At 38.2% G+C, this 16,139-nt stretch overlaps 1 protein-coding gene and 1 long non-coding RNA gene across 2 annotated transcripts; one reads left to right on the top strand and one right to left on the bottom strand.

Moving 5' to 3' along the window:
* Window positions 1-5,447: 5,447 nt before the first annotated feature.
* LOC120113047 lies at window positions 5,448-11,447 on the bottom strand. The gene is made up of 2 exons (XR_005514816.1): window positions 6,273-11,447; window positions 5,448-5,977 (listed from the first exon to the last, which is right to left on the bottom strand). It is a non-coding gene; the product is annotated as an uncharacterized LOC120113047 (long non-coding RNA).
* Window positions 11,448-13,918: 2,471 nt separating this feature from the next.
* Window positions 13,919-15,411, top strand: LOC103704759 (omega-hydroxypalmitate O-feruloyl transferase-like). Its single transcript, XM_008788180.1, has 2 exons — window positions 13,919-14,371; window positions 14,506-15,411. Exons 1-2 carry the CDS (start codon window positions 13,919-13,921, stop codon window positions 15,409-15,411), a joined length of 1,359 nt encoding a protein of 452 aa, XP_008786402.1.
* Window positions 15,412-16,139: the final 728 nt, after the last annotated feature.

Below are 16,139 nucleotides of genomic sequence, written 5' to 3'. Positions count from 1 at the left end.
TCCATCACCCTTTTACTTAACCCGTGGCCCCCAATTACGGAAAATAACAAAAAGTTCCATCGTGTCATATTTTGTCTTTTTTCGACTAACATGTTAAATTAAATAGTTCCTACGGAACACGGAATCCGGAAGCGCGGAGGTGGAAAACGACCGCGGAGACCCACCCCCTTCGCGCGCTTCGCACGTGCCGTATCGTGCTCTGGTGTTCCTCAGGAGCATATTAGGATTGACCGAAGCTGATCAAAGTTTGACGGCCGTTTGGCGTGCATCAGCGCCGTACAACTGACGGTCTGGATTGGCTCGTACGTGTCACGTCCGAGATCACACGCGCCCCGGTACTCGTGCTGGCTTTCCGTTGAATGAGTAGCTGGAAGTGGGTGGGAGCGGGGGGTTGCATCAATGTTCTCATACCTGCGCCACGAGTTCTTAATTGATTTATGGATTAGTTCAATTAGTTACTAAATATGTCACGCGCACCCACTGCCCATATAGAAGCTACATGAGAGGGAACACGATGCTCTCCTGCTAGATACTGTCCGATTCTGAGGCCCGCACGCACGAACACGCGCCGCTCAGACCTCTCCTTGGTTTTGTTTTCCATCCAAAATACGTCTACATGATTTGGAAGCACCCGCCTTGTGAGGACCCGTGCGGGCGTGTGTTTAGTCCCACATCGGTTATTTGCTGAGTAGATCTTGGATACTTATACAGAATCAAGAAACCCAAATAATAACTTCCGGCTAGCCATTTTGGGTGAGGTCCTGGGTTGTTACACGCCTCATATGCCCAGGCTTTGAAACAAGTCTAGCCGATGTGGGATTTTTCATTCACCCACCATCGGACTAGAGATGTCGTCGGCTTTGATACCAAATATCACGTCTCCGCCTGCATGGGCCACGTGAAGTACTCAGTGCCCACGTGGGGCCACAAGAGGGAGGAACACGAGGTTCCCCTGCCAGATATTGTCCGGTTCCGGAACCTGCACACGCGTTGTTTCGACCCCTCTTCCGTTTTGTTTTCCACCCAAAACGCGTCTACAGGATTTGGAGACATCCGTTTCATATGTCTAGGCTCTAAAACGAGTCTAACAGATGTAAAATCTTTCAAAATATATATCTAGCTTGAATCTTAAAATGACACTTTATTAGGATCGTAGAATTTCCAAAGATGCTTTGTATCTAGGAGGATCATCTAGTTTACAATACCAGGCAGGTCTGAGCAAGTTTTGGAAACAAAATCCTTCACATTTCGGACACAGTCAAGTACTAAAATTTTGAGAAGCCATAAATTCTAATCCGTGGAGAATTTGATGATACGACCAAAAATAATGTTGATGTGAAAGTCAAAAACATACTGCATGGATAGAAACATTGTAGCCATCAATGAAACTTGAGTGCGTGTGTGTGCGCGTGTCTATATATGTGTGACTTGCAAAGTAAAAAAATAAAGGAGAATCAATTGAAAAAAAGCATTCTTATATTTGTTGATAGATGTAGAAATAACAAGAAATGTGGAAAAGCTTGACATAAAATCTTTAAAAAAAATGTTTGGCAAACGAAATAAAGCAAATACCAAATAATTCCAGCAAAATTTGTTAGTTATACTTGTGGTAGCGATCTTCTTTTAGCCTTATTTTTGTTTTTTGTTTTTTCTAATTGATTCCTGTTCTTCTCCCTTATTAATCCTATTAGTTTGATAGGTTTGTCAAAAATCTAACAAGAATTGAGTAGCAAAGTCTCCCTCTGATATACTTGCGAACTATCCATCAATAACTTAGTAGTGTTCCATTTGCATTAAAAACAAAAAACTTTCAACTTTTCTAATAAAAGGGATTCTATGCAAAAAATGTCCACACCAATACAACTGCAGAAAACAACAAGCGTAACAACATCTTATCCAAAAGTTACAGAATTCAAAAGTTCTTGATGAAAAGTAAAAAGAAATGGTTCAAGAAAGGGCCTAGAGGTTTTGTTTGATCTTTCTGCTACCAAAGATTTCCATCATTGACATTTGCAGCTGATTTGTAACTCTTCATAGCAATGCTCCTATTATCCATCCTCAACTTAATTAGGGAACATCTAAGACATCCAATATCACTGGAGAAGATCTTGATGCTTTACAGTTTTCTCTTTTCCCTATTCAACTATTAGGTCTCATGAGATCTTAGAATATGTTGGGAATTCTCACCATACATCAATATTATTGCATTATATAAGTTTTGGAAATATTAGAATGTCTTGGAGGTGTTCAGTTATTATATGAATTGATTTATATCCTTCGTATATCCATAATGCAATGATGATGCATTGATGACACATTGACATTGTTCATGAAAGTAATTTGAAAGAACACCTACTGTCCATACACTAATGTAGATATATACAAAGTGAAGTAGTAATTGATTATCCCCACAAGTACCCATGCAAACAATAACACACATATGTGAATACACAATTAGGAGTTTAGTTTGACTGTTGATATCTAAAACACTGAACAATTCAGTTGGCCTAATAGTATCTGATGCGTGGGGCTAAAGAGCCTGTTGAATTCATAGTCTTAGAATCTTTTGACCGGGCTTGAGACAATTATCCCACTCACCCGCATAGACGGATCCATGCCTTGCCATTAAAAACCTGCAATCATTGCCACACCAAAAGGGAGGGGAGATGATCCCAATTTTGATGATAGTTGAAGTTGGATTTTTTTTTTTTTTTTTGGTAGAAATGTCCTATACATTTTCTGAGATCCAAAGGGGCTAATCCCCATCTATTTCTATCCTATACCGTCCCCACCCTCAGCAGGCTGGCTTCTACTAGAATTGAACCCCTGCTCCATTATCCAAGAGGCGAGGGTAATATTATTCATCTTTCTTCGCATGAATCCTCCATCGGATCGTGCAGTAGCCTCTTTGAGATCTTTACGGGCCATAAATGAAAGAGTTCAAATTGCTTTGAGATTTATGTGGGGTGCCATCCAATGATTGGCATTGCGAAAGAAGATCAATCGTTCTTTCATGCAAAAGATACAACCCGAACCTCTAAACAAGTGCTCTATGATGACATGTGGTATACATGCCTGCTTAAATCTTAGATATGCATGTACTTAGGCGTAAACATTGAATAGTTGTGGTGTGGGATAAAGAGGGAGGAAGTGCATTTAGAAACCCTTCTAAGTATTGGATGTTGCTTTCTTCCTCCCATTTCGATCTTCTTTGCATGGGTGGGTGGGGATGTTGTGTGTGTGTAAGATAAAAGGAATAAAATTAAACAGAAGAACTCTTTGTTTCTCCTCCTTGTGATCTGTAAATTTATGCACATATGTGGTTTGTATTGAAGATAAATAATTTCGTGAAGCTTTTCAGTCATCGATCCCATTCTCTACATTATGCTCACAAGTTGGCATTCCAAAGGCACGCATATCTTTGCATGCATTGCGCTAAAGTTCGGACTCTTACGACATGAATCATTCTTGATTGTGTCCCAGTGATGGCATCATGAGATGCCATACAATGTGATAGCGAGGAACAGCTCAACAAATTAAGATTTCAAAGTATAGTTGCTCCATCCTTGTCAAAGTTAGGAGTAAGGACCACTGCTTTCTTGGAGGTGAGCAGGTCTTCTCTTTCAACTACTCTATCAGGCCCCTGAGTTAAAAACTATGCTATAGGACGGCGAGAATCTCTCTCTTGGAAATAAATAATCCAAATGTAGAATTGAATCCCAAATTAGAGTCGGTGAGGCTCTATTCAGACATAAAGTCTTATTCCTAATCTGGGACACCAGAAGATGATTTCCTTCTGCATTATCCTAAGAGCATTTAATTCTTACTGTAGGACATCCGCAAGTTGATGTGGTGCCATTCGGGCCACGCATGCATACTGTGAAACGAATAGAGCTGCTGATTGGACTGCCTCTTTTGTTGCCTAACATTTTTATGGTGTCCTTTAGAACAAATAAGCTGCATAAATATAACTATGCAACCATTGGTGCAAAATAAAGCTTTTTTTTTTAGATAAGAAAATTTTATCTAGAGGAACATGAGAGATCGCAACGAGGGTTGCTGTGGAAGAGAAAGCGATGGATTTTCTTATATATATATATATAATATAATATAAATACTGGAAGAGAAAGCGATGGATCCCTAACCTTGGAATAGGGTTCATGCATGAGGCCATTGGTTATGGCATGGGTTGCCATGACCATGTGGAGATGAGTAAAGGCTAGAGCAATGGGGTCATCTCCCGATATGTTAGGAGACATGCATGACGCTATCAATTCCTCACCATCCATGCACGATAGACGGAACGAGGAACACAAAGAACAAGGTGAAGTTGAGAAAGCGGCATGACTTAATCTTGGCCTCTTTTTATGTTCTACCTTCTCTTTGTGGTGATCATCCAAGCAACTTTATGGTGCGATACATTTAGAACTGTTTGTATGGTTCTATACAATGATAAGGCACCCTCCACATAAAAAGCTCCATATGTGGTGTCCATTACACTAGTTTCATGGGGGGCCTCCACGTGGACATTATTGGTTGGATCAGGCCCACCAACTCAGTGGTGGACCGGTCCAACCATAAACCAACACGCACAAATATGAATAAAGAAGAAATACGAGGAAAAAGGGATAGGTATGTTTGTGCATGCTGGTTTATGGTTTGACCAGGTCCACCATTTGATGGTGAAATAAAAATAAATATATAGTAGGGAACAGGCTTCTGGCATTATCTCTTTATTTATTTTTTATTTTTTATAATTTCATTTGGCATCAAAACTCTACTGAAGATCTCTTTCCGTGATTAAATAATTAAAAATTGAAAAGGGGGTTGCAAAATTGTACACAAGTGAAGCACCCTACAACAATCCATCATCTCATCTAAAAAAATTAGACAAAATGGATTATTTAAATTTTTTATTCCTGCATAAATATTCAAAATTTTTCTAGTACATAATTGATATGAAATTAGATATATACTCACATGGATTCTTACATGCATATATTTCTCTAATTTAAGTTTTGGTAGCCTCGCCGGATGATTAAGGATCCAAATCCAATCATAAATCTAATTGAATTTAATTACAAAAATTATAATTAATTTGTGGTTTGCTTCGTGGAGTCGCCATCTGGTCCATCGGTACTTAGGTGGTGCTGGTGTGACGTATTCACACGTAAAGCAACCCACGGATGAGAAGGGTATGAGTACAACTTCTCTACTCACATCGAACATTCTCCAGCGAGAAGGAGGCCTAGTGGGGATTGCTATGCGGGTGAGGTCTTCCTCTTGCCCCTCTTTCCTTTCTCTTAGCAAGCAAGCAAAAAAAAAAAAGGAAAAAAAAGAAAAAGAAAAGAAAAAGAATGGTAGGTAATCATGAACAAGGTTTTATGCTAAAAAATAGCTTATTGCAGCATTTTTTTCTTGAACTTGCTAAGCTCACACAGGGAAGATTGACCAAAATAACCACTTTTTTTTCTTATTCCTTTCTCCCTTCAAAAGCTTTTTGGCAGATACAAGATTTGATCCTCCGGCTTTATCGGTAGTTTTGTCAACTACTGATAAATCGTAAGAGATGGACAAAAGACAATTCTAACTCCTATTTTTTCATAAGATTTGTTTTAGAAAGAATCAGGTTTTATGATCATCTGGTTTGAGAAAATCTAGCATACTTCTAGAGAGCAAACATCACCAAGATCACTCGATGTATGAAATAAACTATCTGAGGAATCCACATATAGATCAACATGAATGTTCGAAATCCATCGGTATCTGCTTATTCCTTGGATCTATCCCAGTCAAGCCATGGATGACACTTTCTTCTGCACTAGAGGTTCATCGAGACCGGCCAAGAGTGCATTGCAGCTTGAGTTGCAGAGGGCTAAATGTGATACTGTTTTAAACTGGCTGGATTTGTTCTATTTGAATGGATGCATCTGCTGCTGATGCTGTAGCTTACATTTTTCCCATTTGGTAACTTCAGCTGAGAAATAAAAGTTCGATTTACATGTTACAGGCAAACAGAAACTAAGTCAATACAGGAGTTCGCTTAGTAAAACATTTATCATTTTTTGTGCTTCACATAAAACTGAATTAATTTACTGTTTACTCCACAAAGTAAACAACTTGTCTGATGTTTGAGTTCCCCCAAAATGCCAACTTAACCAAGCAGACTTCGATTTCGAAACCTTTGGCATGTCATGCTATTTGAATGCAATAATCACAGGAAAGTAGGTTGACAGCATCTAAAACCTTCATAACATTTCCCATCCATTTACCTTTAACATCCTTTTAGGATGCAATTCTTTTCACTGCAGATGAAAGTTCCTCTTCTTTATCACGCCTCCGATATACTCTGGCAACTATTACATAATGTAGCTTCACCACTTCTCTCCTGTTTTTATTCCAATTCAGTTAATCTTCATTTTTCAGTGTTATAACTAACAGAATAAGAACATACGCGATAAATCAAAAACAATTTGAATATGAGATATTTATATGTAATATTCCTGAAGTCCATCCATAACAATTCAGAGCAACTGTGGCCTTATAATTTACAGATTCTTGGAAAGGATGGATTTCAAAGGAGGCCACTTTGCAGTCTTCTCTATTGACAATTGAGGCATGGTCTATAGGACTCTACAATTCCAAAACTATCCACAGCATAAATTCCCGATATCGATAAAATAATTCCTACTGAAGCCTAAAGTTGCAAAGACCACAAGACTACACAACAGAGGCAGTAGGACCAGAATAGCAGCCAACATTTCACATCACTTGTACATAAGATGACCAACAACAGCTGATCAATGCAGATCTTTTCTACCAAGCTTGATTCAGGAGGTCCATTGGTTGGGCATATGCTGAATGCTGGCACTAGCCCTCAGCTGGCATAAGAAAGTTATTCAGATAGCTAGAATTCAAAGGAGGCATTGATATATCCAAACAGAATTTATTCTAGGCATATGGCTTTGGGGGCAGACATTTTTTGGAACAAAATCAGCATGGAATTGCAGAAATCCACTATGGGATCCATCACAATGTCACATCGTACATCAACGAGGTGGTTATTTGCAAAGAACTGCAATCTGTGTCAGCAATGCAACCACTGGTGGATAGAATGTAAGGGAGCAGAATTTCATCATGTATGACAACAAAGAGAGCACTGTGGAAAGGCATAAAGGTGAGCGGACATAAATTAATGGTGTCTCTGACACCTTCCTTGGTCGAAAAATCCATTAAATTGAAGCATAATGACTTATAGAATAACAGTTCTAGGCCATGCTAGGTTGCAGGATAGGAAATCCCAGGTTAACCAATGCGAACTCCTGGCTAACACTCCCATAGTTTTTTTCTCTTTTTTTTTGAGAGGAACCTTTCAATATTTTCTTATCTTGGAGTCATAAAAACCCTTGGTTGAAGTTCGGGGATTTAGTGGTATAAGTTGGGAAAAAATGTGAAAAAATAAGGGAGAAATGAAGGGGCATGGCCTCATGGGAGTAGAGGACAAGTGAGATTTCACCCCACCAGGGTGAAATAATATGAACCCAGTTAACTCGCTTTTGACCATTGACTTGGCAATTTTATTCTATCCAAAAAGATTTTTTTGGGGGTTATCAGGATAATCCACTTCTAACCCCAGGATATCCCGCAACCAAACACTACCCTAGGTTCACTAGCAGTCCCTAAAACCTAAAATAATTAAAAATTAGGAAAACAAGATCCAAAATCATTCAAAATAGAGGCCTGCGCACTTGACATGGTTGCAGCATCTTCATAGAGCATCCATCAAAGGCCAAAGGCCTAAATAATTTTGTATGACAAAATAAACAATGCTTGGGATCCATATCTTCTCCCTTCTGAAGGCAGTTCCACTATGCTAAAAGGTAAAACATCTCTCTTTAGGAAAGCAAAACCTTAAGTGACTGCAGTTTGTAAGGAAAGCAAAACCTTTGTCAAACCAGGTTTGTACAGGAAAAAATGCAAGAATCCTAGTCACGAAGAATGTTACCCACTGTGGTTTTAAGGACTGAAGGCTAGTGTAATCCATATCAAACATGGTAATGAGTGAGCTGCTGCAACGACCAACAAGAAAATATCTAATTGTGGTTCCAAATAGACTAAAATTTAAAGGAGCTGATATGAGACAAAAGTATAGAAAATAACAGAAATAATGTGGAAGCAGAAATTAAACCAACCAACAAGGGTATTAGGTTCATCAAATTGCAGATAGTGAAGCTGCTCTTATACTATGCTAGAACCGAGCAACAAACTTGAGAAAAGTTGTATTGCATAAAGCAATACTAAAAAAAACATAGAATATTTATGCAATTAAAACATTGAACAAAATGTATAAATATTCCAATAAAAAACCCCCAATGGTGAACTAAAACAACCAAGATTCTGTGTCTGAAATATACCTACTCAAACCATATAAAACATTTTGAACAACATGCTAGTCCTTTACCTCTGTTCATCACTAATCAGACCAGTTTTTATCTTTGAAAACACTGTAAATGACGACATCTTTGACAATCATCAGTATGCCAGTATTTTTTTTCCCTCAATGACCAGAAATTCCTTTAGAACTGATTGCAATTATTGAATGCTATAGAAGCACAACAGAGATCATCATGAGCCAAAACAGAAGGCCTCACAATGTGATCTAAACTAAGGTTATTCCATCTTCCAAGGCAGCATCAAAGTGGCTGAATGCTGGTTTGAGCTTCCTAATCAAAATATTTGATGAAAAAGGAGAACACAGCACCTGCAGAGAGCCAGTTCACAGGGCAGCTACTGCTCTGCTTAACTAGCACCTCCATGGTACCTCCATCAATACCCGACAGTAAATAGAGTTTACTGCTTTCTATAGCCCACGAGGTTGAAAACCTTAAAAACAAAGAACCACGACAAAAAGACAGATGCAAAAGTATTAGGCCATAGAAATGGCATTTTACTATCACTTATTGAGCCATATGCACCACATACTCAGATCATCACCCCTATGTTCTTTATGAATTGTCATAACTCTGCCTTAGACAAAACCCAGTTCCCTTGCAAAGTAAGTTGTCCAAAAACCACAATAATTTATACAAGTGTATAACAGCAATTCATCAACTAAGCGAATTATAATCATTCATCAAATACTCTTGAATCAATCACAATAAAATCATGTACTAGAGTATGGATATTTGGCAAAGGGAGGGAACAAATATCACCTTCTCTTTTTGAGAAACGCCATAACAATCATACAAATGGCACTACCGGCACTAGGTCCAACACCACATCCTCCCACATACAAAACTGCATCAATCACCCAATAGAGTGCAGCAATTGATGCATATATTTAAATGATGTAAACAAGACAATAAGGACTGTATCAACTTATCTTGACCATTAGATAGGTAATTTTGAAACTCAAGATGGTACTTCAGGTTTATCTTACGAAACTATATTGTCCCCAATGCCAATCACTTGAAGCACTTGGCATCTAATAAGGCTTCACCCTCAAAAGGCTCTTCTAGGGGAAATAAGGTTAGAAGGAATTCTTGCCCCTATAGCAGTTTGTTGTTGATCTTAAGATATAGGATTTTCAAGTGTCATGGCTTTTAAAGGCTAACAAGTAGAGTAGATATTGCATTGCATTTTGCCAAAAGGATGAGCAATTTATATTTGATTGTTTGATTAAATATAATTAAAAAATTTGCAGTCAAACTTTAAATCTAGAAGAAACAAAATAAATCAGTGACCTACAAGGAAAATTTGCAACACAATCTCTCTATACACTGCCAAGAATATGGGAACAAAGTAAACTCAAAATTAAACAATAAATAAGCAACATATTCTTTTGCCAATAGCCTCCTGCTCCCTAACTTTAAGAAACATTCAAACATGCTATCTTCAAACTGAAACTAGAACAAGTATCTCCCATTCTTTTCTACGAAGAAACTTGACATTTGCATTTGATCATGTGGGTCTAATCACTGAGAAAGATTTCTTTAGAAACTCTAGCTGGGATGGCACCATCCAATTGATTGAATAATGGAAAACCCAAACATCATAGCCAGACTCCATTTATACAAAGAACTTGCCAGAAGGTCTTTCTATTTTGTTAACAAAATAGATTTTGTTGCCTCTATATTTTACAACTTATGTGAACACAGAGCTGTTACTAAAACCACCAATCGCACCAAATGGGTAAATTCTTTAGCCTTACACTATCATAAGACCTAAACCCAAAACATCATACCCAAATAACTGTGATAATAAGAAAAAGATAAATTGACATAAAACTATCTAGCCACTCTGATTTGCTGAAACCCTACCAACTTCACAAATAATCAACCTCTTATTCTCTTAATTTCCTCATGTTATCATATAAAACCGAGCCAGTCGGCATGTCTTCAACAAACAGGGACCCTAGTTAAATTAAACACTACATGACCAGTAACAATGACCTCATCAGCGGTTAGAACTAGGGTTTATATCATTTAGCACATTTTCTGAGCCAGGGATCTTGATGAGAATGCCATATCAACACCACATTCTTCAATTCAGAACATGCAAGGGGCAACAATATGCATTTAGGCACGGCGCACCACTATATTACATATTTCCTACTTTTAACGAAAAAAGCCCCAAGCCACATAAAGCCCTCAAATACATACTATAAAGAATAAGCCCAATATGTCTTCTAGGTCACCCACAGCACCAAATTAGATAGTCAAAAAAACGAAGAAATAATCAGCCTTTCAAATAGATTCGGCATGATGAAGGACCAAGACTGCATTTTTATCTAATAATTACACAATTTAAGTACCAGAAATAACAGTACCAACTGAATTCGATAAATTTTCGTTTAAAAAACCAAAAAAAAAGAAAAATCAATCAACTTCTTTACTTCAAGCAGGTAATAGGCGCTTCCGTTACTCTCAAAAAACATAGAATTTTCAGCCGCAACATAAAGCAACATCAGAAATAAAAGAGAAGAAGAGTGAGGAAAGAGCCGAGGAACAAGCCAACGCCATTGTTACGTCCCCTCCTCTTTGCTTTCGGATCTAAAATCACCACCAAAAATGTTAGCTTTCCATACGAAAAAACAATCGAAAATTCAAAATTCCCCCAAAACGTATCAAAAGCGGAGCCAGCTCTTCAAAGTAATATCTCGAAAGAAGCCGCGTCAGGAGCAAGGATTGAGAACTTGGGAAATACATAGGAAAGTTTTAATTAATAATAATAATAATAACAATAAAACTATATTTTTCGAAAGTCAAGAGTATGATTAACGTGGACAGTTTGTGGGAGTCAACTTCGAAGTCGTCGTTTAATTTGATAAACGCGCTCTAGTTTTATCTGGCTCGCTTTTTTTATATCTATACATATTTTTGTGTAGTAGGAGAAATGAACCCAGCGAGACGCATTTATGAAAAAAATCAGAGTAACTATAGAAGAAGCGAGCAGAACTTTTGACCTCTCCTTCGTCCGCCGCATTGCTTTTCCCATTTCTCACCGAAATCTAATCGCCTTCACAAATCGGTGGGTATTATCATTCTTGATCTATGGTATGCCTCACCAACCGAATAATCTATAAACTTTCTTGGTTTTGATTTTATTGTCTCATTCTTGGTGTATTCAACTTTGGCTCTTAAATATAGACTTGTTTAGTGGTTTTGGTTTGGTATTATTGTGAGCATTTGACTGCATTTCATTAGTTTATTCCTTTTTTTTTTTTGAGTCTAGGTTTGGATGTATATCGGTAGAATAGATTAGGTTTAGATCAAGCTTTTTGAATCTTGACTTGAAAAAGGCTAGAGTATAATATTTATCATATGAACAAGGACTTTTTAACTTCAGATATCTCGGTATACATACTTTAGTATATATTCATCAAAGTAAATTTTTCTTGAGTTAAGCTTTTTGAATTTTGACTAAGAAGAAATGGTTAGAATTTTATATTTAGATCCATGGTATGTCGTACTGGTCCGAACTAGGCTGTACGGAGTGTATCGTACCGTACTGATATCTAATATAAGTGGCGTACCAATATATGATATGTAAAAAAAATCTGTACCATGTCGTACTGATACCTTACTAGCTAGCGTGGCACCAACATAGGGTCCAGTATTGAGACGGCGAATCTTGCTTAGATGTTTTGAGCAAAAACTTGTATTAGAGGTAATGTTGCTAGATTTGGTGATGGTAGGACTACTAAGGAAGATTATAGTGGGATCACATGAAGATTTATGATTTAAACCATTGATTATTTGCATTATTGTATGTTGATTTTAAAGAGGAAGCACCATTGTTCATATGTTTGGGGGAGTCAGGTCGGAGCCCTCGATCACCCATAGAAGAGAAAGGGAGAGGGAGAGAGGTAAAGAGAGAGAGAGAGAGAGAAATTTGAGACTATTACATTTTTTGGAATATAATAGATATCAAATTTGAGAACATTTTTTATCCATTTTTTGGAGACTATTACACAATGTTGCATGTCTACTTCTACATATTATTTTTTATTCATTTCTTGTAGATTATTAGAACTAAACATCGACCAATGTTCTACGTCTAAACTTCTACTTGACCATAAGCCAAATCATTTGCTGGAATTTCAGAAAGAAAAGCCAAAAAGGAAGAACAAATTCAGATATATATAATATATAATAGATTTGAGAATATTACTTTTATTCATTTCGTGGAGATTATTAAAAGTAGAATATCTATCAATGTTGCATGTCTAATTCTACCATTTTTTTTTCATTTCTTGGAGATTATTAGAACTAGAACATTTATCGGTATTCTGTCTAAACTTCTTCTTGCCATAAGCCAAATCATATGCTGGGATTTTAGAAAGAAAGGCCAAAAAGGGATAACAAATCTATATCACCAATTTCTTTTCACTGCTTTGTGACATAGTTCTGCTTATTGTATTGAATATGTAGTGAAGACATATAAGTTTGCGCCCAGAAAAATACATCTAACCAACAGCTTCTCCAATTCTTAGGCTTTAATTATAAAAAATGTTAAATCCTGAACCTACCAATTGAAAATTAGGCTTCTGAAACATAATCACCTTCGACATGAACCTATATACAGTGATGCTCCTGCAAATCATGCACATATAAATATAATTACCTTCTCGATCCACAATTTATTTATCAATGGGTGGTTTGTTTGGATCTTGAAGGATTTTTTTTGTTTCTATAGAAGATTTAGTTTGGCTCTGAGCATCAAATTGGCATGACCTTTGATGCTATTCAGACAATTAATATTTGGTGAACTCAGTACTTAAGAAATTGTCCTGATGATGAATTGATGACTCGAAAAAAAAAAAAAAAACTCTCCACTGACCCGTGAACTTAATCCGGAACCTAATCCAATAGCTCTCCTGGGAAATTAATCTCAAAAGCAACCAGAAATCTCCCACAAGTCTATAATCATTTCATATCTTTATATTTTCTAAATAAACTTGATGACAATTTTGGCCAATCAAACTTGGTACAACATCTTTGAGTAGTCTAGATCGGCTCCTATGCTTTCTCATGGGTTTTTTTTGAGGTTGCTTAGCTTTGAATTTGGAAGGATCCGACTTGTATCAAACTACTTTTAACCATTCCCCCCTCTTGGGCATGCTCTTGGGTGGTGCAAAAGCCCCCATCATTATGAAAGAAATGCCATTTTCATGCCGACTTCTGAGGATACATGAATTGGGAATGGGTACCCTATACCTGCATATAGGAAACAATTAAAAAAAAATGCCTGCATGGCTACGAGGATGCTATCCACCAGACATCATGCTTTTCTTACTTCTTTCTGAAGAGGTTCTACTCCTATAGATAAATTACAAATCTTTGTTAAATAGTCGATACACTGCATGCAATTCCTTCACCTCGTTCTTCAAACAAATTGGCTTGGTTTCTTTGGTTCCATGGAGTTCTCTGTTTCCATAACAGATAATGATGTTAGAAGAGGAGGAATAGTAAGCCTGGTTTCTCCAAGGAATCCAACACCTATAAAGACTGTGTATCTTTCAAATATAGACCAGACAGTGGCCTTTCCTGTTCAGACAGTATTCTTCTATGAAGTCCCACCAGGTGGTGGAACCCCAAGATTTGATGCAACTGACAGAGTGAGGAGATCAGTGTCTGAGGTTCTTTTGATCCCTTACTATTTTATGGCTGGGAGGCTCAACTTCAATCTCCAAACAAAGAGGCTGGAGCTTGTCTGCAACAATGCCGGGGTCTTGTTTGCTGGTGCAACATCGAGTCTTAGCTTGAATGAGCTTGGGAATCTGTCTCTACCAAACCCTTCATTTCGGCATCTTGTTCTTCAAACAGAGGGGTTCGAGAGCCTCCCCGAGACTCCCATTTTCACAATTCAGGTTATAAGTCCTTCTATCTTAGATAAAATTAGCCTCGTTAATACTGGCATTTATTGGTTCTCTCTCTCTCTCTCTCTCTCTCTCTCTCTCTCTCTCTCTCGTTTTTTTTTTTTATTTATTTTTTGCATGCGCAGGTCACGAGATTCAAATGTGGAGGATTCTCGATTGGTTTTGTTACAAACCACAGCATACTTGATGGCAGATCAGCAGCAGAGATGTTCGAGAATCTTGCATCTATCTGCAGGGGAGAAGGCATGAAGACCCATTTGCTTAACATTGATAGGTCATGCATCAGAGCAAGAGACCCACCTCAGATCAAGTTCCAGCATACAGAATACACCAAGCTAGCAGAAGCCACCTCCCTCGCTTCCTCCTTTACTTCACCAATCCAACCCTCGACATCCACTCCTCTCCCAAGCCTCCAACTGGACCATGACTTCAGAATGCTCTCTTTCAGCCCCGACATGATCAGATGTCTCAAGGAGAAGGCCGCGACCAAGTGCTCTAGCTTTGAGGCCATTGTGGCTCACATATGGAGGGCAAGAACGAAGGCTGTCTTCGATGACCCAGATGGGATCTCCTCTGTTCTATTTGCAGCGGACATAAGGTCAAGGGTGTCGCCACCTTTGCCGCATGGGTTCGGCGGCAATGCTGTGATCACAGCCTCAGCTAGTGCTAAGGTGGCGGTCTTGGGTGAGAAGCCCTTCTCCTTCTGCGTGGGGATGGTGAAGGAGGCCATAGAGAGGGTCACAGACGAGTATGTCAGGTCTGTAATAGACTGGCTGGAGGTTTACAGAGGGGTGCCTTCCACTGTGAATGGAAACTTCTTTCTTTCTGCTTGGTGGAAACTTCCCTTCCACGAGCTGGACTTTGGGTATGGGAAGCCTCTGTACGGTGGGCCTGTGGTTGGTGGGATGGGTGAATTCGTGCTTCTGCTCTCCAGTGGTAATGACATGGGAAGAAGGGGTGGTGTAAATGTGTGGATAGCTCTGGAGAAAGATAAAATGGAGAGATTCTTGTGTCATGTGTTTGAGATGTGAATGGAGGGGGGGATCCCTACTTGGTGTACCTAACTAAACAAGGAGCTTTTATATATGTGTACCTCTGCAAGAGATGGTAATCTCTCGTGCACCCTTCCTTTGTGAACATGGGACTATAGGACTATGGGAGATGCTGATTTAAGATGGCACCAAGCACATTTTCTTTTCATTTCAGACTCTATCTGAGAATGTGATTTCTGGTATTGTGGAATCACAGCCAACCCAGGATTTCTTCCTCCTATCACTGTCACCTCTCCTAGCACCTTTTCTTTTCTTTTCTTTTCTTTCTTTTTTTCTTCTTCCTTCTTGTTTTGCTGTCTTCTTACAGGTATGAAAGATGCGCTTTCTTGTGGATGATCCGCCTTTCGTACTCTTGATCTTGTTGTCCTTGGGACCATTCTTTCAATGTTAACAAATATTATCTTCATTAAAAGATGATTCCTATTTTAGCAGCCATTTTCTTTTCAGCTGAACTATTTGAAGCCTCTATGTGATTGTTGTAACTAGTAGAAGGACAAAATCTGTTGATAGATCCATTCAATAATCTAAGGAGATCCAATAATAAATATATCACTTTTGCGTGAAGTATGACACTTATCGCACCATATTGATTTGTTGTCAGTACTCAGTATAGGTGGCATACTGTACTCGATATACCAAAAAAAAATTTCGTACCATACCGATATTGTGCTAGTGTGGCAGTAATACGGAGTTTAATACCGAAACGA

Source organism: Phoenix dactylifera, chromosome 14 (assembly GCF_009389715.1).
Source record: "Phoenix dactylifera cultivar Barhee BC4 chromosome 14, palm_55x_up_171113_PBpolish2nd_filt_p, whole genome shotgun sequence".
NCBI classification, from domain to species: domain Eukaryota; kingdom Viridiplantae; phylum Streptophyta; class Magnoliopsida; order Arecales; family Arecaceae; genus Phoenix; species Phoenix dactylifera.
Note: the sequence above shows the minus strand (reverse complement) of the source record. Positions and strands in the feature narration are given on the sequence as shown.